The sequence below is a fragment of the Pseudochaenichthys georgianus genome, chromosome 21, assembly GCF_902827115.2.
Source record: "Pseudochaenichthys georgianus chromosome 21, fPseGeo1.2, whole genome shotgun sequence".
NCBI classification, from domain to species: Eukaryota; Metazoa; Chordata; class Actinopteri; order Perciformes; family Channichthyidae; genus Pseudochaenichthys; species Pseudochaenichthys georgianus.
This window is the reverse complement of record NC_047523.1, coordinates 15,078,511-15,106,395: the sequence shown is the minus strand read 5'-3', so window position 1 is coordinate 15,106,395 and position 27,885 is coordinate 15,078,511. Positions and strand designations below refer to the sequence as shown.

At 38.9% G+C, this 27,885-nt stretch overlaps 1 protein-coding gene across 1 annotated transcript; it reads left to right on the top strand.

Moving 5' to 3' along the window:
* Nucleotides 1–801: 801 nt before the first annotated feature.
* cfap65 (cilia and flagella associated protein 65) lies at nucleotides 802–27,181 on the top strand. Its single transcript, XM_071207087.1, has 37 exons — nucleotides 802–899; nucleotides 1,222–1,304; nucleotides 2,145–2,326; nucleotides 2,615–2,717; nucleotides 3,056–3,225; nucleotides 3,341–3,567; nucleotides 4,648–4,784; nucleotides 4,863–5,088; nucleotides 5,187–5,455; nucleotides 5,911–6,105; nucleotides 6,756–6,991; nucleotides 7,084–7,240; nucleotides 7,818–7,946; nucleotides 8,620–8,871; nucleotides 9,621–9,760; nucleotides 9,869–9,953; nucleotides 10,769–10,915; nucleotides 11,040–11,205; nucleotides 11,906–12,034; nucleotides 12,276–12,489; nucleotides 13,304–13,432; nucleotides 13,588–13,678; nucleotides 13,793–13,878; nucleotides 14,002–14,068; nucleotides 14,229–14,339; nucleotides 16,648–16,839; nucleotides 17,351–17,509; nucleotides 17,882–18,019; nucleotides 18,423–18,539; nucleotides 18,691–18,825; nucleotides 18,908–18,958; nucleotides 19,551–19,768; nucleotides 19,937–20,056; nucleotides 20,900–21,253; nucleotides 21,365–21,418; nucleotides 25,840–25,991; nucleotides 27,133–27,181. Exons 2-36 carry the CDS (start codon nucleotides 1,224–1,226, stop codon nucleotides 25,904–25,906), a joined length of 5,334 nt encoding a protein of 1,777 aa, XP_071063188.1. The 5' UTR covers nucleotides 802–899; nucleotides 1,222–1,223; the 3' UTR covers nucleotides 25,907–25,991; nucleotides 27,133–27,181.
* The last annotated feature ends 704 nt before the right edge of the window (nucleotides 27,182–27,885 follow it).

Here is a 27,885-nt window from a genome sequence, read left to right as displayed (position 1 = left end):
ACCCTGGTAAAGTTAAGGGCATATAGGTGTGGAAAGAAAATACCAATATGTTTTTTTTATGTGACTGTATAATATACAATTATCTTCTTATAACAGCATGTTATATTTAGTTATTTACAAAAAGAAAGAGGCTGCACGTACTGTATTGTATTTTACATTTTATGTTAAGGCTAAGGCAACCCCCATACCCTGTATTTTGTAAAATCTTCTCATATTAAGCATGTTATGATGTCAATATAATTTAACATTATAGACTTTAATATATTTCACTTTTAAAGCAATACTAGTGGTTTTTGTGGAGATAAATAGTCCAATAAAATTGAATTCATGTGTGATGAGTGCATTCAATTTCAGACTGAGACTAAATGCAATCTAAGACAGAATTTTCTGATTAAGCGGTTTTTAATGGGATGGTGTCACTTCTTTATTACTGTCAACAGTGGTAACTAAGTAGATGTACTCAAACACTGTACTTAAAGGTGGGGTATGCAATTTATTTCAGAAACACTTTTTGTTATATTCCATGGAATGCTCAAATCCCGATAGCAATTAATATTTTAAATGCTTTGAAAATAAATACATACAAAAATGTCATCTGTGGAAGCCGTCGCGCTGTAAAAAGCACGACCAATCATTTTAGAAGACCCGGCTGTATTGGTATATTGGTCATAAACTCGTAGGCCTATGTGATATATAAATACTACCAGTTCGCGAATTGACATGCCCCCCCTCGGCTGCCGTAATTACTACCGTCATACAAACAGTTGCTTGTTGCCTTGGTAACGCGGTCACGACACAAACTTCTACCAAATTTTCCAGACTTGTTTGCGGTGTTTTTATAACTAAAATGGAGTGAAAGCAATCTTATTCTATCTTTACTGTGGGTAGTTTGAAATAAGGTAAGGACACTTAAGTCCCTTAGACCAACTGTGTTATGTTTAGCATGCTTTTTGGTCTGTGTAGCAACTGTTTTAGCTTTCCCTGTGTTAGCTATCTTAATAGCTATATTAACGTTCATTTCAAAACACTAGCAACCTGGTTTAAGGTGTAACGTTAGCAATGTTTTAACTTTAGTAAAACTTTTAAGGTGATAATGTAATTATTAACTCGACTGTAAGAAAACAGAAACCCTTATAACCACCAGGCATCCACCAGAAACTCACATGTGTATTTTCTATTTTGTAAATGTCAAGCTAGCTGAATGCTCTCTGTCTTCCTCAGCCATGTTAGCTGAGGCTCGGGTTCCTGACCCCTTCACTCCAGGAAAACCGTGGAAGCCCCCCACCGCTGGGAAGGATATCAAAGTAACATTTAAAAAAAGAAAGAGCTTATCATAAATAATAACTAGTCCGTTTTTCCTGTGTACCAGTAAAATACAGAAAATGTATATCCAATGGTCTAAGAATAACAATAGGACAATCATACAAAGCACTTTACCTAGCTGTTCTCAGGTCTGTACAGAAATGATAAATAAAAAACAGTTTGAATAGAAACAGCTTATCATCAATGAATAACATGTGGTCTGCTTTTCATGTGTTCCAATATGTTAAGCTTTGTTTTGAATCCCTCCTTAAATAAGCAAAATGGTCCATGATCAATAACAGCCTATACCTAAATCTGTTGTGTATTTTAAAGCCTGGTTCTCTGCCTATTTATTTAAACATTTACCTATGAGGATAAACAACCTGCTATTCAAGAGGCAATGGCAGAGAGAATGCCCCATACAAGCCCTTTATCATATATAATACAATTAACATAGGCGTACATCCTGAAACAGTTGCACTGGTGGGCACAGAACTGAAATACATGTGACCTAATCTTTGTATGCTTTATCAGTTGCTCTGACATAATGACACACAATGATGTTCAGTAAGCATTTTGATTTAGAACTGGTCAATCCCATACTTTAATGTTAGCAAAACAAAATTGAGGCTGAATTACACATGCTTGGAAAACGTGTGGGTTTTTTAAGATGTATAGTAGATATCAGATTTGAAAATATCCATTCAAACCCTGCAAAAAAATTAAATAAAAAATAGTTTGAATAATTTGTTATGTACAGTAGGTTGTCTTCTGCAATTTCTATGAAACATTGATCTGTGTCTGCTCTCAAAACACGTCTTCTGCAACACCTCACCCAACAGGATCCAGGGAGTCACGAAATGCAGCGGGTTGGAAGGTACCAGCGACAAGAGTCCAGCCAAAGCAGCTTGGGGCTGGAAATGAAGCCAGAGCTGGTCTGGGAGGACTGGGACCTGGGAAGAGAGTTCACCAAGACATTAGTGTTAAAGAATGTTCATATCAGGCTTCAGAAGCTACACGTCAGGTATTAAAAAACACACACCAGTATGCATACACTCATAGGTATTCTCATATACACCCTCACACGATCTGGATTATTTTCCATGCATTTACTTGCACCATTGTGTTAATTGCGCCATTGTCTTGCACACTTTGTATGTCTTTTGTATGTTGCACTGAGCTTGGGATTGACGCTGTAGATATTGTGCATATGACAATAAAGCCTTGGGATCTTCTTGTTTATTTCAAGCAATGTGATGCACATTTGATGATTATCCAATGGCTTTTACATCTTATCTTTCCCCCCTCACAGACCTCCAGTGTCCAAGTTTTTCTCCACCTTGGTTCCCCATACCATCGTTATTAGCCCAGGGACTTCTTTCTCTGTGCCAATCAGCTTTAGACCACTCAAGAGGGTAACCCATCACAATCTTATACATAATTGTTAGGAATAATTGTTGAGTCATTTACCCCAGGGCTTACCAACTTGGGCTATCTTACTATTAGAAATGGTCAGATATAACTCAAATAATTGGGTAAGGGAGATCATAGGACCATTTCAAAAGAAGGACCTGAGTACATTCTAGATCGAGACCATCTTTTTTAATGATGACGTTTTGTATACATGATGACACCACAAGAAGCACATTTGGAAATAGATGATGAATTGTGTCCATATAATATTGATATGACACAATCTACCTCTCTTGTTTCATGTGTTGTGTTTGTGTTTCTTTCCTACTGCCCTGCACAGTGTGAGTATGAGGACAGCATTGATTTTGAAAGTAAAGATGGCAGCAGCTTCCAAGTATGCCTCCGTGCCACCATTCCCTGCTGTGCCCTGGAGGTGCCTGACTCTGTGCTGCTGCCACTCTGTGCTGTCCGAAACACGACGTATACCGCTTTCCTTCTCAAAAATGTCAGGTATGAAACCAATGCGACGAAGAAAAAATAATGAATACAAATTTTAAACAAATGTATTTGAATCTAATATTTGTGTGTTTATCTTCTTTTGTGTGTGCTTTTCTTCTTCCCACAGTAAACTCCAAACATGGTTCGAGTTGGATTGCACAGAACCGTTCCAGCTAAGCCCCGAGCAGGGGGTGTTGAAGCCCGGTCAGGAGTGTAACATCATGGTGGAGTTCCAACCACAAGAGGCCCTGGTGTACCAGCAACAGGTCGACTGCAGGTTTGGAGAAGAAGGGGACGAAGGGGACAAAGGGGACAAGGCAGAGAGCTACTGCAATGTTCTGCTGCAGGGACTAGGTACTGTATGAACTGAGACAGGGCAAATTGAGATGAACGACCCAGAGAAAGATTACCAATGAAATTATCAGGCTTTATAAACATAGGCGATCACGTATACGAGTACCACAGACAATATGATATCTAAACAATTGTTAGGTTGTTGGGCATGTATATGGTCTGCAAGCGCTGAAATCCCATTTGTATCCTGCGACATAGTGACATCACTACAGTACGTAACACCCACACTTCTATTGGCTAGCAGTCCAACACATTGTACATGATGGGGGGCGGGACATCTCGAAGCGGTTGACCGATCACAACAGAGCCGGTCAGCTAACCAATCAGAACACACTGGGCTCTGGTTTCAGACAGAGGGTGAAAAGAGGTGCTGCAGCACAAGGCAGAATGAGAAAATAAAGAGCTTTTTGAACATATGTGAACATTTCACAGTAGAACAAATATTACATTACATTACATTTTGCTGACGCTTTTATCCAAAGCGACTTACAATAAGTACATTCGACCAGGAAGACACAACCTTGAAGAAAACAGAATCATAAAGTACATCAGGTTTCATAGAGCCAAGTATTTCAAGTGCTACTCAACTGGCTATAGATAAGCCAATCCTTTATTAGTATATAAGTGCTCTGTTAGCAGTTCTTTGTTAGTAATTATATCGCTCGAGGTGGAGTCGAAAAAATATGAACCTGAAAATGAAAATAATAGGACCCTTTAAATCTATATCATCTGAAAATGAATGATATGATCCTAGCTCAAGAAGTGAACCATATGAAACGATTAAACATGCTCTAAACTTGATTGCTGGTTTGTAACATTAGTTATATTAGTGAAGTTAGAAAAACATATATCCAATGGTCTAAAAATGACTGATAGGAATTCAAACAAAGCACTTTAGCTACTTTTTACCCAGCTTTTCTCTTGTCTGTACAATGCAAACCTTAGAAGAGATGTCAGTCCTTGATTTGTCTTGATATACTGACATTATGTGGATTGAACCATATGGCAACAGGCTATATACTAATGTCAGATCAACTTTGTTACCAATACTCTCTGACTTGTTCTTGTCTTTTCTTTCAGCTAAATTCCCATTTCTTCAACTGAAAAGTCCAGGAACCAAGGGGGAAAAAGAACAGCATCATCCAGAGCTGCACTTTGGCTCTGTTGCTGTCGGCAAAAGTTTACAGAAACACGTCGACATCTTCAACCCCTCCCCTGTGAGTCGTACGCAAAGATTCACCAAAGCAAATCAGTGACACTCCCTCTAATCACTCTTTTTGCCCCTTCTCCTACAGGTGACTGCACGATTCTCTCTTTTATGTCTGTCCAATGGGTTGCCCCTGCAGAGGTCAGAGTTCAGCTGTGATGTGAGCCAGGGCGAGGTGGCGCCCGGTGGATCTCTACGGGCTACAGTCACCTATACTCCTGCTGTGGTGGATAGAGTCTCTGTGGATTACTTATCTCTAAAATATAGAGTGTTGGAGAATGTGACGCAACTCAAAATGACGGGAAGCTGTTTAGGTAGGGGACACACAGAAACACACTCTTATGTGTATGTATCTGTGTATTGGGTACAACTACAGTTATTGTGTATAAGAAGTATTTCTCTTTATAACTAGGTCCCAATGTGTCCCTGTCCTCCTCTGTGGTGGACTTTGGCTGTGTTGAGGAAGGAGGAGCAGTTGTACAGACATTGGAGCTGCTTAATTCCTCACACGTTGAAGCTCTCTTCCAATGGGACTTGGACTGCAGTGGGAACAGTGTGTTCAGCTTCCAACCAGCAAGTGGCGCTGTTCGCCCTCATAGCCGCACCACCCTGAGGGCGGTCTATAGGCCCAGGCAGACCATTGCTCACCACAGGAGAGTGGCATGTCTCATACTGCACAGGGTAGGAGCCAATATGCAGCTCACATTTAAACATCATCAATATTCATGATTTCTTCCTCATAACTCTTACTACCCTTTCAGCAGCCAAATGTTTTTAAGCTATGCATTATTATCCTATTAATAATAATACACTACTGTATTTATGTAATAAACATGTTGCATAATGTGGTATATTCTGCAATTGTGCACTTCTAATGTCTATATGAATATTTGTAATCTTTATTTTTGTTCTTCCTTTATGGGTCATGATACTTTAACATTTTGTTTTTGAATATATTTATATGTTTATTCTATTTTATTTATCTCTTTATTTCACATATAAATACATTTAATTTTTTATTAATCTTTTTTTTCTTTTTGAATCTTTCATTTTATTTTATTCCAAAATGGAGCAACTGTCCCGAAACAAGATATCCCCAAGGATAAATAAGTGTTCTGATTCTCTTCTCGCTGTAGGAGCCCTTGTTCCTGGACCTGATTGGTACCTGTCACTCAGAGCTGCATCAGCCAGCCGTACTGAAGCCTGAGCACCTGGTTCTCTACAAGCTGCACTGGTACCGCAGACACGACCCGGCAGACACTCCCAGTGCCATGCTGCAGAATCAGGATGCAAGCATGAACCACCAGGAACTTCTCTCCCCTGCAGTGGAGGTGAGGCGTCTCAAAGAGAAGCAACCTGCTGATTGTTCTAGATTAAAATAAGTACATAATCAATTTCACTAAAGAATTGGCAAAATTGGGATTCATGACAGTTTCTCTCTTAAGAATATAATAACATAATATTATATAAACCCAAGAAGTTAAGTAAAAATGTGCTTTTAAATGGTAGAATAAAAACTCAATCAAACTATTTATATGCACATAAGAAGTTAAAATAAAAATAAAACTCAATCAAACTATTTATACGCACATAAGAAGTTAAAATCAAATATGCAATATAAAAACGGGAAAAGAACATTTAAATGACAATATTAGCATAAAAAAAAGATTTAAAAAAGCCAAAAACAACAATGATATTAACACAAGACTTTAAAATAATAAATAAGTAAAAATGTGCAATGAAAAGATCAAAATACATTAAAATAACACGAATATACACCCAAAACATTATTGCAAAAATGTGCATTAAAATGTAATGTAAATCAGATTAGAAATGATTTTGATTAACATAAGAAGTTAAACTACATATGTGCACATTGTACACTATATGACGACAATACGTAAAATGTCGTTTACAAAAATATGCAGCCATAGGCTTTCAATTGTGTATTTGAATATTTTTCTGTGTCATTTTGTATCAGTCTCTCCAGAAGCCAGACAGTGCTGGTGTTGTGTCCAGAGATCCCATGCAGGAATATTACCAATCCTGCTTGGGCTGCATGGACCCCCTCCCTTCCAGCTCTACTGCATCGCCCCCACATGTATCTGTGATGCCCAGAGAGCTACTGTTTACCCACAAAACCTCCTCCTCTGTGTCTACTTCATCCAAATCCTCTCAGTTTGTCTCCATCACAAACCACACCAGGGGGAAACTCAGGTATCTGTGTTTTTTTGTCATGGAAGAAAACTCGACTTCAATATCTGTTTTCTTGTTAAATCTGAAATTTGTTTCACACTATTCCGCTCTAGCCTGGTGTGGACTGCTGGAGAAGACTCTCCGTTCTCTGTCTCTCCCTCATCATGTGACCTGCCTCCTCTGAAGTCCACCTCATTCAGGGTCACCTACCACCCCAAGCAGCTGAGCACTCTGCACGGAGCTCAACTTGAATGCTTTGCATACTATAAGGTAAGGTTGTTTGATAATCAAGGGATGTCTTTCTTCTTTGAAAAAACAGCTCACATGTTTGTCCACTCAAAATGTGTCATCCTGTCTACGGAAAAGGATAAGGGCCACATGTGAAAACATTTTTGACATTTGACCAAAAGTGAATATTGTACTTTAAACTGAGAAAATTATTTTTTCCCAAAATTCGGGATGTTCTCTCAGAATTCTCAGTTAAATATCGGCACTAAAAAATAAAAATTACTCACATTTTCTTCCACATGTACGACTAAAACATTCATTTTTTCTCAGTTTAAAATTCACTTTTTTTTCCTTCAGAATTGTATTCTCCATATTCTGACTTTGATATCAGAATGTTGACTTTAATCCCAGATCTAAAATAAAAAATTACTTTTGGTCCGATCTCCAATTTTTCTCTCCTCTCTTCGGTACTTGTCTGTTGAACGTAACGCTATAAAAGAATATCATGTAGAATATCACCTTAGCTATAAATTGTACCTTTGCTTTTCTTCAGTTTGTATCTTCATGGTTGAATGCACATGTTGTTGCACATCTATTGTCTTCTTATCTGGTCCTGCAGGACAATCCTCCCCTAGAGGAGCGACTGCTGTGCCCCCCCTGGTGTGTGACTGTCAGAGTCATAGGCCACTCCTTTCAGCCGGGCAAAGAGCATTTCATCCCCAACTGCTCTCTGACGCCTTGTCAAGTGGTAAGCACGAGAAACATCACAAACGTTACTACGACATGTCATTCTCTCTTTTTCGGAATCTCTCACTCATTTTAAAGTGTCTTTTGCTCAATAAACAGAAAACAAATCAAGATGATATTTCTGCTTTATAGTTTCTTTAGTTCTTTTTTTTGGTTGTATTTGACCTTACCTTGACCAATTTGTATATCAATATTATATTCACATTATACCTCATTGCATTTCACTTTTTACAAAAGCTGTTACTGCCTTTCATATTTAGAAAATGTATATATAGCATCCTATGTATATATTTTTTAGAAGTAGATTGGTCTATTGTAGTGTATATCCAAACTTATTTGTTGTGTATTCTTTTAGATATATATCTGACTACTGTTGATATGTATATTTGTACTGTTCATGTTTATTTCTTATTTTAAACTCATGTGCAATGCCTTGTTAACATGCTGCTGTAACAAAACAATCTCCCAATTTTTGATTAATAAAGCAAATCTAATGTAGTCTAATCTAATAACATTGAATCTATTCTATCTAATCTTGTTTAATCCAATGTATCGTTTCAATACAAAGGTTCTGTCATAATAACACTTTCTTTAAAACCTTTGCAAATGACATTTGTCCATGAAAGTACACTAACATACTATACTTTGGTAACTGTCATTTTTTTTCCTTCGAGGCCTTTCCAACACTCAGTGTTCTTTCCTACCGAACGGTGCTCCTCCAGAATTGTGGAGACCTGCCCCTCACCTTCTCTCTGGACCCCAGCTCAAACCCCGCCTTGTCAGAATACGTATCTGTAGTTCCGACCTGTGGTTTCATCCCACCTGGGAACCACCAAATCCTCACCCTCAGAACAACTCCCACAGAAGAAAGTCCCAAAATGAGGCTCAGTTGGCCCATTCAGCTTAATGCAGCTAACCACACAGAGGTACTCTACACTGCACAGGATGACAGAGGACAAGGGAAACACATTTTTTATTGTTGTATTGGCCACGAAAGGCTAAAAAGGACCACTAAGATTAGTTCTAAAGGGGCCCTATTATGCTAAGTTTCAGGTTCATATTTGTATTGTGTGCCTCCACTCCGACATGTCTCCATGCTTTAATGTTCAAAAAGTGCTCTATTTTGCTCATACTACCTGTGCTGCAGCACCTCTTTTCACCCTCTGTCTGAAACCAGAGCCCAGTCTGCTCTGATTGGTTAGCTGGCCGGCTCTGTTGTGATTGGTCAACCTCTTAAAAGGTGTCCTACCCCCTTAGCCTATCCTGTACAATGTGTCGGAGTGCTAGCCAGCAGAATGCTCACATATACAATATTCACTTGGATGTTGAAGACAGTTTGTATAACAATACTGTCTTTTGGCTAGAAACGTTTTTGTATCGGCAACATAATAATAATAATATATTTTATTTAAAGAATGCTTTTAAAGGGAATCAAAGACACACAGATCCAGGTTAAAATGTATCAAAACATAATTTAAAAAACACACTTTTAATATAAAAATAAAAATGATCCTAGCAACCACAACAAAAAGTTCCCATCTGTTGATGAGATGAAACACCTCGATTTTCCCGGCAAAACTATTTTTTTCACCGGTACTTAAGTCACACAGGTACAACACAGGAAACATGTTACACAGGTGATTTAATCTGTGCATCTGTCTCTGTGTCCCTTCAGGACCTGAACGTTGTCCTTTGGGTGGATAAGGTGAGTGTGTCTCTGAAAGAAGGCAACAGTTTATATTTCCAGCCTACAGCGGTGGGCTCTCGAATACAGCGCACCGTTGACATACGAAATCTCAGCAGCCTACCTCTACGGTTTGTGGCCATAACGGTTGTTTTTCCTGTGACATTTTTCTAATTGTAGTCTGAGGCATCATTAATCTTTTCTACAGCTGGCTCTCTGTGATTGTCCTTTCATGATAGATTCCAGTGGAGCATTCCAGAGCCAGACCAGGAGCTTATCTCTGTTGAACCAGATGCTGGAGAACTGCATCCCAATGAGAAATCAGTGAGAAACTGAATCAGACATACAATTATGCAAGAAGAGACTGTGTAACTGATTTTTATGCTCATTTCCAGGTTCATATTTGTATTTTGTCCCTCGACCGTGACATGTCTCCATGCTTTAATGTTCAAAAATCTCATCAATCATACTGCCTGTGCTGCAGCACCTCTTTTCACCCTCTGTCTGAAACCAGAGCCCAGTCTGCTCTGATCGTTGGCTGATATGTTGTGATTGGTCAACCACTTACAGACGTGCCGCCCCTTTGCCTATAATATACAATGTGTTAGAGCGGTAGCCAATAGAAGTGCAAGCGTTACATAGTGATGTCACTATGTCACAGAAGTAAACAAAGGAGTCCAATGGAGGTGTTTCAGGCAGGGGGGGAGTGTGTGGGAAACTCCATCTGGAGGGAACTTTGGTATTTTAGTCTTTGCAGACCATTGACATGCACAGAAACCTATATAACACACTACAGGAAAGGGAAAACCCCCAAAACATAATAGGGCCCCTTTAAATACGCTCACATTGTTCCTATTTTGTCATTTTGTTATGTTCTTTAATGTATACACATTACATCTTTTGCATGTCTGTCCGTCCTGGGTTAATGATTGCTCCTGTGTTGCTCTCAAAGATTTCTTTAAATTCTCTCCATCAATGTGTTTGTTTTGGGGGGAGTGTTTCCCTCTTCGCTGCAAGGTTATATTAACATAGGGTGTTGTATGCTCTGTAAAGCCTCCTGAAACAAATTTGAAATGTGTAATATTGTGCTTTATAAATGACATTTGATTGATTGATTGTTTTTAACTGTGCCTTTACAGGTCCAGACATGGTCCTTCAGCCCACTGGAAGAAAAAACATACACACTGAAACCCACTTTCACCTTCTGCTCAATGCAGACTACTGGATGTAACAAGTCACAACTTACCCTTGCAGTGGTGGGGACGGGCTCAAAAGGCTTCATAGAGGTGGGACTGTCAGTGTGGTTGGGCGTTTCTGTGCGTGTGTTTGGGTGTATACATGTACTGGAACTGTATGTGAATTTTCAAGAAATAGCCGTAAAAAGCCGTGTGTATTTCTCTTCCTCCACAGGCAGAGAAAGCTGTTCTGGATGTTGGGGAGGCTCTGGTTGGAAGCTACCGGTCGATTCAGGTTCCTCTGGTGAACAACAGCCCCTGTACCGTCTCCTTTTGTCTCTCTGTGCAGCAGACGCTTCTGGACGAGGAACTTAGTTATGACCCCGAGACTGAACCAAATGGTATTCTATTTCGTGATGGGTTTGTTGTTCTTCCCTTAATGTATGTACATGATATTGATCAGCTCTCAGCAGAGTATTTGATTTTAGCATGTGTAATGGTCAGTAGGGAAAATGAATGGTGTAAATTAAATATTTCCCTCCATTAAGGTAACTTGCAAGTACAAATATGATCAGTTGGTGAAGTCTCATCTTCTTTGTTTTGACTTGAGAGGATTTGCCATGCTTATCTTTTTAAGTTTTTTGTATGTTGTAAAACTCATTTTGGCCACAATAGCTGATTTGCACCACCAAGATTTAAAGCATTTATGTTTTCTTTCATGTAAATGTCAAGCTCTCAATGCACTTCAAATACACAGTACATATAATGTATGCTAGAAAGTTATCTAGTATGTCATGTATCTTTTTTTTTTCTATAAATATCTTTTTTTCTAGAAATACATTTGTATCAGTGCTAATCTCAAGCTTTTAGTCCTATTCAGATCATGGCTTATTAGAGCACTTAAGCCTCTTGTGAGTTTAAATAAGTATAACAAAAATAACACTTGATCTGACAGGTGTAAAACAGTGCCGAAGTAAAATTACCCTCGCAAAACACACATAAAAAAAACTATGAGCGAGTGATGAGAGTGAAATGAATAGCACATACAGGTGTAGTAGTTGGAACAGTGCTGTATCTAGCTGTGTCCTGTCTGCCCTTTAGCCCTGAAGCTGGACTGTGCAATGGGAACCATCGCTTCACGCTCCAAGATGCTGCTCCGATCCACAGTCAGGCCAAACAGACAAGCCCAGTACCTGTGGACCATCAGCTACCAGACGCTGAACGCCAGTGGTAGATAAGAAGAAATCAGTTTTAAATGATTTGCTGCTGCCTTTTATTAAATTGTACTGCACTGTTACTTTTATTCCATTTCATTTTTTACCTGTTAAATTCAATTTGAGCTTGTATATCATTTTTTGAATGTGTTTTAATATACTTTGAATTGCCTTAGAAACCTGCCTATACTTGCCATTTCATTTTATATTACGTGACACTTAATGCTCCTTTCTGTTCTATATCTGTCTCTTCTCAGGTGTGGCTTCATCCCCTCTTCAAGCTGTGTGTGAAGTGCGAGCTAAGGGTGTGTTTCCCACTCTGCGGGTGATTGATGTGTGCAGTGGTGGCAGTGTGGGCAGACTCAGCAAGGGGCACCTCTGGAAACTATTCTCACTGGACCGCCTCAATGAGCTCATGCTGTCCAACCCCTGCCCCGCTGAACTCACTCACAGAGCGCCTATCAGACACAGGTGAGGAAAAGCATTATGGCTCTCAATGTAAGACTTTAATACGTGAAGAAAAATAACACTTGCTCCCAGAAAGGCTCACCACTGTATGAACACATACAGTAATGCTCACAATTTGATATCGGCAGCAAGTATAGAACCATACGAGCTAAGCTTTGGAAAAATAACATGACTTGTCATCATGTTACTGTACAATAAAGTAAAAAACCCTCTGATTTCTCTTACCAGTTTGTCATGCATTTCTTTATTACAACGCCAGACCTGTATTTGTTTTATTTCTCCCCTAAAATACAAGTATACACTAGTATTATAAACTCGTGATTTCTTATGATTTATTTAATATTATTGGTGTTTAACACAATTACATTTTTTATTTTTTATTGATTGACTCCACTTGAAAGAATATGTAAAATCTCATTTAAACATTGTATTTTCAAAATAAATAAAGACCTTGATCGATTTCTGATGACACCTAGTGGCAACACCTGTTGTTAAAGGAAGATAAAATACTACTCTTCCCACTGCCAGCTAATTAAGACACACACATGAGCAACTGGTACTCAAGACATTAACAAGATATAGTTCTTAACTAAACAGTTCTTAAAGATGACGAAACAAATCATTCAACGTGATGGAAATGTCTGTTTTAAAAGGTGTCTACAGTGGCTTTTTGAGACTTGTAAATGTATATAATGTATGAATAATTGTATTGTTTATTATAACAACACAAAATGCTATCACACCTGAATTCTACTTTGACAAGATGTGTCCTGTATTTACATTGTTAGGATGTGGTGTGTTCTCTTCCTGCCTCTAGTGTGAGCAGTTCTCCTTCCATCTTCACCAACGCCATGTTGGATTTCAACTTCAGTGCCACTCCTCTAAATTCAGAGCCCTCAGTGTTTGGGTTGATGTTTCACAACCCTGGCTCCATCCCTGTGGACTGGTGGGTAAAAAGCTGACTCTAGAGAATACAGTCAATCGAAGGCTAAGATAACTGCATTTAGCATTCTATTTAAGATCTCATACATTGCTCACAGCTAAACATTTGGCTTGATTTGAAACTTTAATGTCTACTGAATGTTCTCTTTTCAATATTAGGGCCTTCTTGTTTCCAGAGGACCAACAGATAGAGTTGGAGTACTGGGCAGAGACCGGAGAGTTCAGCAGCACTGAAATGTACCAGATGAAGGTCAGACCCTTCCAGAAGGGGTTTTAAATATAAAATAATATCAAAATACGTTATTTTTGATACAGATAAAGACAGCAAGTAAGCACACATACTATATGTTCATCTCACCGACAGGTTCAAAACAACAAACTGTTCAGCATTACTCCTCGTTCTGGGACTTTACTTCCTGGCCAGCAGAGGGTGGTGAGCTTCACCTACAGGTCAGAGAATATTGCACCATACAGGAGGATCATTTCAGACAATTTGCTAACATTTGCAAATTGTTTAAAAACAGATAACACTAATAAGTGGTCCCACAATAATAAAAAATTGGTCCTTTGCAGCCATCTCTTTGCTGGTATGGATCGATTCCCTGTCGTGTTCAAACTCTCTTATGGCAGAGAGATCTTGGTGAGGCAAACATCCATATACAGTGACACAAGGCTCATTTTTAATCAAGTCTAAGAAGACAAAAAATACATTTGTAATTTATCATTAAGATTGATGAAAAATGTGACTGTTTGATATTTGATGTTGACTTCACGTCCATGGCTTGTGGTTCTGTGTGCAGGTGAACTTTCAGGGGGTGACGGTGGAGAGAGACAGACCCTTTCTTCACTTTGCCTCCAAGCGACATGTCTTCACTTCTGTAACTATTGGGGACTGTACTCCTCCTAAACAGGTGTGTGTTTCATTTCTCTAACATCCAACACAGCATAGAAGGAGTGAACTTTTCAAAGTGAGCTGAAATGTTTGCATTCCAACTTGGAGTGTAATATTCCATATAAGAACTCAGTGAAACATCTTCCACTGATTTCTTCTGTTTTTTAAAATGTTTAAACTGCAGCATAAAATCACTGATCTCTACATAGGTGTGATCCACTACGCAGCATCTAACAAACAATTATCTAAACATTATTATACATTTTCTTGTTTTTGTTTTCATACAAGATACAATTAACTGGATTTACTAATTACAGTGTTGCCTAAAGAGTGTTTGGAAATCCATTGTTTGACTACACAAATTGACGTAACAATTTCACCAGGAGACTATGCTCCAATTCAAACACTGAGTAAGTGCATTGAACAAATCAATGACTGGATGTGTCAGAACTTTCTCCAATTAAACAAAGATACAACTGAGGTAATGGTTTTTGGAGCCAAGTCAGAACGTATAAAAGTTAGCGCTGAGCTTCAGTCTGCAATGTTCAAAACAACAGATAGAGCCAGAAATCTAGGTGTATTCATGGACTCTGACCTGAGTTTCAACAGTCACATTAAAACAGTTACTAAATCAGCCTACTATCACCTAAAGAATATATCTAGGATTAAAAGAATAATGTCACAGCAGGATTTGGAAAAACTTGTCCATGTTTTTATCTTCAGTAGACTCGACTACTGCAATGGTGTCTTCACAGGTCTCACTAAAACATCTATTAGAAAGCTGCAGCTGATTCAGAACGCCGCTGCTCGAGTCCTCACTAACACTAAGAAAGTGGATCACATCACTCCTGTTCTGAAGTCTTTACACTGGCTTCCTGTGTGTCAAAGAATAGATTTTAAAATACTGCTGCTGGTTTATAAAGCACTGAATGGTTTAGGCCCAAAATACATTACTGACCTCCTGCTAAACTATGAACCATCCAGATCTCTCAGGTCTTCAGGGACTGGTCAGCTTTCTGTCCCCAGAGTCAGAACTAAACATGGAGAAGCAGCGTTCAGTTATTATGCTCCAAACATCTGGAACAGACTCCCAGAAACCTGCAGGTCCGCTGCAACTCTGACTACTTTTAAATCCAGGCTGAAGACTTTTCTTTTTGCCGCTGCTTTTAATTGATATATTCATATCTTAGACTGCACTGTAACTTTTATCCATGTATTTTTTCTTTTTATGTTTATTTTATTAGCTTTTCTTTTTAATGACTGATTTTAAATGCCATTTTCTTAATGTCTTTGATTTTTGTAAAGCACTTTGAATTGCCTTGTGTTGAAAAGTGCTATATAAATAAACTTGCCTTGCAATGTATGGAGGCAAGTGAGGAAAAAAAACAATCTTCTGCAAAAGATCTAAAATATTGTCTGTCCGTTGCCTATGACTTAAGAACAGGGGTTTTACCAGGATAATCTTTCTAAGTGTCTAAAAAAAAGTTGAAAAGAATTTTCTGTTAAAATATTTTCTCAGGTTAGTTTTTCTTGGTGTTTGTTGTGGTAATAATAATGGTAATGCACAAAAAAGATATCACCTTAAAGGTCCCATGTCATGCTTTGCGGGTGCTAGTGGAGCCTCGCAGATGGGGGTGCTGCAGCCCCCTCAGCACCCCCCCTTCCCGCATCCATTCGCGCTGTCTCGCAGCAAGCAGGAAATGACACCAGTAATCCAGCTCACACTGTCCGCTTCTCACAGCAGCGAGCCTCGCAACGTCCCGCCAACACGGCACCCAGAGCCCACGCAGCATTCTCATCTGGTTGTCATTACTGGTGTCATTTTCTGGTTGCTAACGCCATAGTAACACATAATCACTGATGTTCCGCTGTAACGGTGGTGGACTCATCAGAACAGAGTGGGCGAGCTGACCAATCAGAGCACAGTGGGCTGACAGGGAGGGGGGGGGGGGCAGGAGCTCCAACAAGCCGTTTAGGACAAAGAGTGAATACACATGCTATACAGAGATGCTGTATGAGAAACCAATGTGATTTTGGAACATTGAACAATGTAAATCTATTCTAGTAGACCTCAACAATGGAATTTTGATCAGTAGACATGGCCATGTCATGGGACCTTTAAGAAAACATTAGTTATTAATCCTGTTAAGAATGGTAGTAGTGTAACCACCAACGCTAGAACAATATTTCCTTACCAAAAAAAGTAATAACCTGCCATAATGTATTCCCCCCACCTGTTTTCCAGATTACATGACATTCTCACCTTAGCTTCTCTGAAAGACTGGAAAAAAACAGGGTGACTTTGTATATCTTTGCTTGGCCTTCAGGTGTATAAAATACACAATCGCGGTGCAGTGCCGGTCCATTATACGGTGGACACGGCCGTGTTGTTACAGCTGCAGGAGGACAACTTTAACCATCCAGTGCTTTGCTGCCTCAATCCAGAGGGACAGGTCCGTCCTGGAGAGACGGCCATGCTGGGATGGATCTTCTCTCCATTGGAGGCCAAGATGTACCACGTAAGGATGGAGCTATAATCTGCAGTGCTGCTGCCGCCCTCTTACCACTGCACTGGTTTGGGCTGCTCCTACAAAAGTGTCTCTGTAATATAGGTGTAGCTTTATCATCAAGCTCATGCGCAATGTAGAACCTCTCGTTACTCCACTTTATATATCACCATCATTGTGTAATATGTTTTATAATTTTTTTATAATCCCTTTAATACTACTAATATTTATATGAATTTTTTTCATTTTAATTTCTATAGGTTTGATAACAATTTTATTATTTTTTAAACAATATTTATTTATTTCCTTCATGTCAGTATTATTTTGATAAAAAAGCACATCAAAAAAGAAGTACAAAAAAATACACTCATGTCACTAAACAGCAACAGAAATGTGTATAGTTTTGAAAAAAAAAACAGATAAACAATATTTTTTTATTCAGAATAATGACATATACCATTTATACCTAAGTAGCTAATTGTCACATCTGTGTAATTTCAAATCTTTTACTGTGTAATAACAGGTGGATATTCCGATCCACGTGGAGGACGGGGATTCCACGCTTGTGAAGTTTGAGGGATGTGGTTTGGATTCTCCCACTCTCATCTCCAAAATCCCATCTCACTGCAATGATATGAAGGCATCTGAACCCTGTGTCCAGAGAGGGCCTTTCCCGGGACAGGTGGGAGCAGTTCTTGACTCCTATCATGCTATTTTTAGGCAATAGCATACTGTAGGTCTCAGATATATAAAAATATATAAAAAACATGTCTATGAAGTGTTTTGCTAAAAATACCAAACAGATCACCCATGCTAGCCATGCCCCGTATCCCTGTATTTCACTTACTATTACAAAAGTGCTGATTTTGGGTATAAAGCTTTAAAAAATTCAAAAACTGATCAACAATAAAAAAGGAGGGGGCTGAGCTCATGTGGGACCTGGCAGCTACTGTCTAAACTAAATACTGCCGTGATGAAATGCCATATCATGGATTATCAAGGATTATGTCTGAAACAGTATGGAGCTCAAAGGTTTCTCTTTGTCTGTGCGTAGGTGGTCTTCCTGTCAGAGGACAGTGTTTCTCTCAGTGACATCCCTGTGTGCTCACAATCCTCAAAAATCCTCTTCCTGACCAATGTGTCCCACACAGACACTGTCCACTATACATGGGAGCTGCAGAGCAATAAGCAGGTACTGGAAGATGTACATGTCCGATGTGAATTATTGTATATATATAATATATACAGTATATTATTGTTTGATACTGTTTAACTCCTCCCTCAGAGCTACAGGCAGTCAACAGACTCTAGTTATTTCACCATTAGCAGTTAAACCCTCTTTAGAATAATTAATTAAGCATGAAACATGCATGTCTTCCCTCTTTTTGTCAGACTTTCTTTCAAAATCAGCGAAAATTAAGATATTGCATGTCTTTGATTCTCCCAATTTCTTAAAATATTTGTATCTTTGGCTTTTGAATGACGAAACAATGATTTGTCATTTGCATGACCCATACCACCTTCAAATATAATTTTCCGGTATGAGAGTTGTGATATTGTTTACGTTTGAAAATGTGTTTTTTCTGTTTTGCCAGGCAGTGGAGATCCATCCAGAGCGAGGGACTCTGTGTCCGGGGGAGAGTGCGCCGTGTGTCCTCACCTTCACCTCCACTGACTACCCTGCTGTTTATCAGCTGGATATCATCTGTCAGGTACCACAGCAGTGCTAATGTGTTTTTTTAAAAACCTGGTGAATTCAAATCCATTTTCCAATTTCATTTAAATCCTGGTTTGGCAGAGTATTTTTAGAAGTTACTTTTTTCTAAATTAGGAATGATATGCGTTTTTTCTTCTTTTCTCCAGGTTTTTCAGGAAGCCGCTCTGACTCGGTATTACGATGCTTTACAGCATTTGGAGGAAGAGAAAAAGAGACAGCAGGATGAATTCACTGTCACGGATAAGATTATTAAAGGCAGTTATGGAGTTCTGATAGATAAGGTGCTTCCTCACATCCAAAGGCATATTGTTGACAGACATGCTAAAGGCTTCTGCCACACATTCATCCTTTGTCTTGTTACAGGAACCTGTAGCAGCTCCAGTAAGAAAAGGGCCGCCACTCAGGAAATACAAGGTGCTCCTCGTTTGTTGTACATTTGTTTTTTTGTAAATATTTAATTTATTTATACTAAATTGTATTCTATTTTAATTAATTAAAATAATATAATATTTGTTTTTTGATACATTGATACACATTGGTATTCACGTGCCAAAGTTACCTAGACAGATGTCTATTATTATAATATTTGAAAAATATATGTCATTTAAAACATGGAACATAAAACCTCACAGCACAGTAAATGTCAAATAAAATAAATATATATATAAAAAAAGTGAATATAATACACATATATATATATATTTATACAGTATATATATGTGTATTAAACATAAGAAACAAATGAATTCTGAGAAGTCAAATTAAGAATATTAAGAAAAATGACAAACTGTAGAATACAGATATTTTTATAAACATAAGAAGCTAAAGTAAAATGTCCAATAAAAGAAGATATAATAAAATATGTATATAAACACTATATGTCCAAATGTCCACATTGTACTCCAATATTTCTGGGATTCAGTTGCTCTTTTTGCAGCTTTACTAAAGAACTTCATTTTAAAATGTATCAAATTAATTCATAAAGCCTTCCCTTTGATCCCTCCAGACTCTTCCTCCTATCTGTGCCAGTGCTGCTTGTGAAACAGTCGGGGGGATATGTACCAAGATAACAAGAGCTGAGAAGCGAGCGCAGCGAGAAAAGGGAAACGTTTGGAGGTGCCCTGAACCCCCCCTGCCGGCTCTGCTGCATCTGGGGGTGACTGCACGCTCACACGGGCTTCTGGAGTACCGTGCACACTTTCCTGACCAGTCCAGTGACTTCAGGTAACGCATTCAGACTGAGACAGACTGGACTTTAATACATATTTTATAAGGGAATTGTTGTTGTACATATGTTGATATCATAACGTCCTTTTCCATGTTAGTAATCACTTAAGTAGAAGTAAAAATACTGAAGTTAAGTCACTTTGATATCTGTGCTGTTTTCCCAAGATGCCTCCAGTCAGTGAATCCCCGGCAACCTGAGAGCACTTCCCTCCATGCTGGGCGGGGTTCACAGAGAAAAGGCCCCGATAGAGACGTCACCATGCGCATACTCGCCTCTCTGCTCAGGTAACGTGCACACAGACACCCAGATACATGCAGTGAAGACAACATACTGTATATATATATATACACACTGACCTCTGCACTGCAGTGAGGAACTTTTTTGATATCAAGCAGAATCAGAATACTTTATTTATCCCAGTTGACGTCGGGTTCTGTGACAATTGCTAAAGATAAAGAAATGAGAATACAAATATACAGTCAAGTGAGAGCCAGTAAGGACTTGGACGATATAAAAACGTTATTTTGGGTCAGGGTAAAACAAAATCTAAGCAAGTTGATTGTTGTAGAATTTTAAAATGAGAATTTGGTATTAATAAATTATATGTTATCTTAGTATCTATTTTGAGTGTCTTTACATTTGTTTTTGTTTTTTACATACAGTACATACATACGTATGTACATACATACATGATTTTTGATCACCTTATATGTTTTTAACAAAAAGAAAAAAAACGTATCTATCTGTGACACAATACAGTTATTTGGTTTTTTAACTTAATCTAATCAACTAATTCCAGTATGGTTTAGTTTTATTTTAACAGTTTTGTGTGTATTTTGGTATAATTCATATTGTAAGCTGAAGTTAGTTAGCAAAGATAATAATGACATGAAATGTTCATATCAAACCCTTGCCTCTGTGTATTTGTGTTGATTAGGGATGTGCTACTTATACAAATTACTTATTGCAACAATTGCCCTTGCAATATGAAATGTTTTTTTTAAACACATATTTTACCAAATATTGTGCTTTCTGTGATTTGAATATTAAGTCCTTATTCCAATTTGTATAAAAAGTCCATAACTGGTGCATCCATAGAGCTAAGGTCCCCCCCTTTTCTTCTCCAGGGGAATACTTGATGAGCCACCCTTCTCGCAGTCTCTGATAAGTATGGAATCGAAGCCCATCACCTACCAGCCTCGAAAACCTAGTCCCTCCTTATCTCCGTCCTCCCTCCCTTCCTCCTCCTCTTCTTACCCTGCACCCCAAGCACAACTTCTGTCCAGTGGGACCCAGGGAGAGGAAGATCACCTCAGCCCAGTGGACGGTGAGGGGACACCACACCCTGAACATGTGCCTGCTGACGTGAGTGAAGAGGTTCTGCTGAACACGCTCCAGAACCTGATAATGGAAGCTGTCGGAGGAGAGCTCGTCCTCACAGCGCACCCCCGCACGGTTATGTTGCCCCCAGTTTCCACCAGGTGAAGACACAGTGTTAACACACTAACACCAGCTTTGACTGAGTTACCACCCTCCTCTGTTTGTTGCATTAGTCAGATATAACCAAATGTCTAACATGTGTGTTCCATCAGAACCAGGAGGACGCCCAATGCCGTGGCCGAGGAGGAGAAAAAAGATTTCATAAAGTGAGCAGCAGTTAATAAATTATGTTTATAAAGATGTTACCAAATGTTTGGGCATTATTAAAGGAGATTCAAAATCTCCTACCCTAGGCCATAAGGTGAACCCTGTTATCGTTTCATCCCGCTCCACAGAAGTGGAACTACACAATCTTTAGTTCATAAAAAAGAACGAGTCATGCTTATCCACCAAAAAAAAGTTTGTCGCTAAAATTCCTGTCAATTCTTCTAGGCACGTAATTATTGGCTGAACTAGTCCCTTCAAAGCGTAATAATATCTTGGTCAAAAGTAGTGGCACGGTCCGTCACGTGATCGTGCTACACCAATTGGGTAGCTGCATATACCGGTATCAAAAAACAGATTTGGAAAAAATGGCGACAGCCATGGTTTCATCGAGTAGCGGGGACGAGGAAAACGCACCAGAAAGTCTCAAAAAGTCAAAATTATCAACACACAAACATTGTGACATGCATATTACGTCTGTGAAGCACGAAAAGGTTGATTATTTTACCAATACAAGATGGAATACGTACAGGACAAGCTTACAACGGGGGCTCGGCTTGAAGGGAGACTCTCGGAACGTGGTGGCTGAAAACCACAAGCACTGTCTTGATTTCGAGTTCGAAGATATTCCTGAGGACGCTGGCTTCCACCACACATGCTACAGAAGGTTTACCGACAAAAAGGCAGGTGGAGGAGGCAGACAAGGTGGAGAGTGCTTGGTTGACAAAGTTCCAATAGGTGGTGCCATTCTTTTTGATGGCATGGCAGTCATGCAGGCCATGCGATCCAGACCAGCAACATTTGGAGAGCTTGCAGAGACCATACTGCAGAGCATACTCCAACTTGCTTTGCATCACACGCATTAATTTTGTCACTGACCGGTATCCACCCATCAGCATCAAAAGCCTAGAACGGTCCCGTAGAGCTGATACAGGGTCACAACTAACAACAATCTTCAGCCCAGATCAGAGAACTCCAACCCAGTGGAAGAAGTTTCTCTCTGACGGAAAAAATAAGGAAGCACTGGCCGAATTCCTTTATGTGGCATGGACATATGCAGACCTCACAACAGTGGGTAAAAACCTCACCTTGTACATTGCCCATCAAAATCAATGCCACTGTGTAACTGTCATGGAGGGTGTACAGTCTGTTGATGTTGTTGAAGACCTGCAGTGTGATCATGAGGAATGTGACACACGGGTGTTTTTACATGCCCAACATGCTGCACAGGAGCACAAAGCTGTCGTCATCAAGAGCTCTGACACTGATGTGGCAGTCATTGCTGTAAGTCTGCAGGCAGATTTGCCATGCAGCTTATATGTTTTCACAGGGACTGGCAACAGGACACGGATCATTGACATTGCCATGGTGTCATCAGCTCTCGGAACCAGTGTGTGTTCAGCCTTGATTGGAATTCACACGTTCTCTGGGTGTGACTCCACAAGCGCTTTCTATGGCAAAGGTAAAAGAAAGTCATTTTCTGTTGCATGTGAGAAAGATGACTACCTTAAGGCTTTTAGAAGTTTAGGTACTAACTTTAACTTGGAGCAATCAACATTTGCACTTCTTTGCCGGTATGTATGTCACCTATATGATCAGCCAGCAGCCGAAAATGTAAATGATGCTAGATACAAGGCTTTCTGTATGGCATCATCGGCCTTGCCAGAATTAAGCATTCCCCCTACTCCTGATGCCCTCCATCAGCACTGCAAAAGGGCAAATTACCAGGCAGCAATAATGAAGTCCTGTCTCAAAAGAGAAATAAATGCTCCATCACCTGCTGGATATGGTTGGGAAATAGAGGATGGGAACTTACAACTGTCACCTGGATGACAATAAATCCTGCCCCTGACAGTGTGTTGAATGTGATACACTGCAGCTGCAAAGAGTCTGCCTGTGAGAAAGGCAGATGTTAATGCTTCTCTGCAGGACTCTGTTAAACAGACTTATGTCATTGCTCAAATTGTGCAAATAAAAAAGAAACGGAGGAAGAGAACGATGACTGCCCTGACAGTGAGGAATAGGAGTGTCCTTATTCTGTTTTGTACTATGTCATACCTTTTATATTTGTAATAAATCTCGTTTTTATGGTTCATCAGTGTTGTTTTCATTTGTGGAGGGATGAATGAGTAAATAAATGAATCAATGGACATTGGTATAAGTACTGCATGTTATTGATCTAAATTACTTAACGTAACAAGTTAACCTTCTTCTTGGACGCAGCTATGTATGAAATCAAGTCATGTTTATTTTAAGAGTGCATTTAACGTGTACAGGGTACAACCCAAGGATGCCACATCAGTGTCAGAGCTCTTGATGACGACAGCTTTGTGCTCCTGTGCAGCATGTTGGGCATGTAAAAACACCCGTGTGTCACATTCCTCATGATCACACTGCAGGTCTTCAACAACATCAACATACTGTACACCCTCCATGACAGTTACGCAGTGGCATTGATTTTGAAGTTACAAATACAATATTATCATATTACAATAATTATAATAATATATATATATATATGATATATATCTATAATAATAATCTATATATATATCTATAATAATAATAATAATGTAATTCATCAAATTATTATATGATGAATGAGTAAATAAATGAATCAATGGTCATTGGTATAAGTACTGCATTTTATTGATCTAAATTACTTAATGTAACAAGTTAACCTTCTTCTTGGACGCAGCTATGTATGAAATCAAGTCATGTTTATTTTGTGTGCATTTGAGTGCATTTAACGTGTACAGGGTAACAATAACAACAGACAGACAGACAAAAAGTCCTCAGTCTAATGGAATAATGCACGAGCTCAGTATGAAGGTAGATATGGTGCAAAATGTGAGAGCGTGTAAAACCTGATGTGAGCACTTGCAGAAAAAAAATCTGAGCTTGTGTGCATACATTTGCACTTGTAAAAAATATCCACGTAACTGTGAACCAAATTTGAAGTTTTGTAGCTTGTCGAAAAAAAATGAACTTAGTGATGAAATGTTCACTTGCTTATATTTGCTTATATAATGTTTATATTTTCCATTACAACTTCAACTTTATTTATTACAACCTCTCAAATCAGTCATTACAACTTGACGAATCTGCTCTGTGGCAGTATAAATCGATGAATCTGCGGTCTTGACTTTTGCTACACTTCTTGCGATAAATGTGTCGCAAAAGTAATTTTAACCTGTAGATGTGGAGGGGGAGGGGGGTTGGAGCGAAGGGGCGGAGCTATCAGAAGGATGAGGCTCGGGAGACTGCGGGGGCTCGGCCCATCCACACTACAGCGTCGACAGCTTCAATCTGCCCATTCACTTTGAATGGGGTGACGTCACGTTGCCTCGCTTTTTCGCCGAACTGAATTATGGGTAGCATAGCGGTCCGTCTAGTAGCCAGCGCCAGCCAATCAAATCCCGTTTCGGAAAATCTGACAGCTCAAGCCATAGCCAATAAAACCGCGTCTAAGCTGGGAGAGATATCCCGCCGTTCATTTCTATATTTCAAAAAGAGTCGGAGGAGAAACTAACTATCGCCGTAGCGAATCACCCGGTTTTGTATGACCAGACCCTCTTCACCTACCGGGATACAAACCGGAGGAACCAGGCATGGAGGGAGGTGGCAGAGACAGTGGGTGAAACTGGTAGGTTTTCGCCTGTTTGGGGAGTTTATATATATATTGCTCCCATAAAATCCCCGGGGGTTTTTGCTTTGTATGTCGGGGGCGGGAGATTCATGTGATTGGTTGTTGGTCGCGTTGCTTGAATAAAATCCCCAAGCTACAGACACGCCCAGCTCCAAGCTTTTTTTGAAGCTGTAGTGTGGACGCTCCGTTGATAACCATTTATGAAAATAAAACCAATTGAACTGTACTGAAATAATGACAAGTTTTATAATTGTCTTGGGCTCCTGCTGTGTTTTTAAAGCCTTTGTAAATTATCCATGCTATTTTCTATTTAGAACGAAGACTTCAGAATCTTAAAATCCCTTAACGTTTGTATGCAATTGTGCTAGATTCAACTCTGGAATCAAGCAAATATTAATATGTTTGCATGACATTAGTTATTTATATGTTGCCATCACTGAACTATACGTTTAATATATTTGAGTCAAGCTAAGGTACATGTGATGGTAGCTAGTTAGTGCTCTTACCTGTGATGCCTCCAAACAGCATAATAACCAGACTGTATCATTACAACTTAAAAGTACCAGTTCTAGATCCTTGACTTTAGACAAACAATTCAAAAGACAACATGTATTTAAAGACCAATCTTTATTTGAAGGTGCCTCTTAACCTGAGATATTAGTTATACAGTAATAGTATTGACAATCTAAAAAAACTGAGCAACTCAACAGTCAACTTTATATTTCTTATTGTCTAAAGCATTTATTATTTTCATTTTCTCCCTCTCATATTCAGTGTGGACGGATTGAGACAGCGTGGTGTCCAGGGGCTGCAGAGACTTCAGGGAGAAACCTCCGTGTGATGGACGTCCTGTCTGTTGGTTTGGAGAGGACTGAGGGTCTTTCCTCAGCGAGGAGGACCAGGCCTGATGGAGGAGCCCATGCTGGGTATAGCTGATACCAACTGCACAGGCCTAGTCTGTCACGTTATTTGACTAAATGTGTTTACTTTACATTTAATAGGTTTACACCTTCTGTCCATATGGGCTTTTTATTTAAAACATTTGATTAACTTTTGGTTCACATTTCAATAATTTGTATTTGCACTCCTTTTGTCCATTATTCTTACTGAAAATGTTAGATTACACATTCACATCTGACTGAAGATTGGCCCCATTTATTTGTGACGTTGCAAACTCTGCGGTACAAGGCACAAGTGATGTGAAGCTCATAAAGTGAGGCAAATAGAAATAATCAGCTGATGGAGTGTAGATGTGGAAATAGGTGCATTCGATCAGCTGACTATGTTTTTCGCCACACTTTATAAGCCTGACTATAACCACCCCTTCTCTGAGGTGCAGGCAGCGTCACAAACAAATGATGGTCCTGATAGACTACAAAAATATTCGGTGTGCAGATCTTTGTTTTCACAATAAAAGTAGTTTCTTAGTGAATGTCCTGTACTGGTCTTAAAATCTCATAACATCAGCTTTTAATGTTCCTCTTGGATGTTCTTCTTGACCCTCAGAGAAGGAGAAGATGTCGTGTCTTTCGGGCATGTCCTTTCCTAACAAAAATTACAGGAAACATAAAACATTATTGCAGAACAAGTGTGTTATTTTTATGAAAGAGGTGTGTTTGTGTGTTATGGGGCTGTTGATATAATTATTTTTTAATTGTAATCAGATTATGAATGAACAGTATGAAATTCATCAACATTGAAATATATGTTATTATCAAAATAATATTTAACTGTTATCAAAACGTAGTGCAACTGTAGAAGCTTGCTCTGTTGTCTCACTGAAAGAATAACTTTTACCACGTTTTTTACAGACAATATTGAGAGATAAATAGTAGCAGTTCTCACTATGTGTTAAATATCTTTGCCTTCAATACATTAAATTAGAAAGCTGACAAAGTCATATTGCTTGTTAACATCTAAATGTGACTTTTTGCATGGAATAATCCCTCAACTTAACTCATGTGTAGGTGATCTAGTATTTAGTATTGTTTAATGGAATGTATATCAGTGTATTCAAGTCAATACTTCATTCATTTAAACCAATATCTTTCTTGATTCTTTGTACAGTATGAAAAAGAGTCTTAGTACCTGTGCTGAAGTTCACTGCTGTGAGGAGTCCAGTTCTGTCTCTCACTCTCTGGTCCAGCCTGTCTGCATCACCTGGACACCTTAAACAAACAGATATATATGTAAAGTACCATGTGTACAAACAATATAACTGATTATCTTCTGTTGAACATGTTGGATTGTGTATTGTCCGAGTCCTTTTTATTTTACTGTAACTTTGGAAATTGTGTTACCAATGCTTACTGTTTATTTGATATCAATTTGTAATACAATTAATAAAAACAACAAGGTTTGGGTTCGTTCTTCAGATGACTGTGACGTTAACGTGTAAGCTCAATAATGAACTCCAGCTCAACCAACCATATTGTAATATCTAAGTAATCATCTTGAAATATGACATTAATAATTGTAATATACACACATCTTATTGTGAGGCTGATTTCACATACACTAATTCGACGTTAGCTAAATAGAAAATAGCATGGATAATTTACAAAGGCTTTAAAAACACGGCAGGAGCCCATACAATTATAAAACTTGTCATTATTTCAGTACAGTTCAATTGGTTTTATTTTCATAAACGGTTATCAACCGTCAGTGCCAAAGCAGTAAGCTATAATATATGAATTACTGCTGTATAGACTACAACCACTACTTGTTTAGCTAGCATAAACTCAACAAAGCTAGCGTTAGCTGGCTGACTGACGTTATTTTGCCGCTAAACTGCACGATATAAAACGGTGGTCTTCAAAG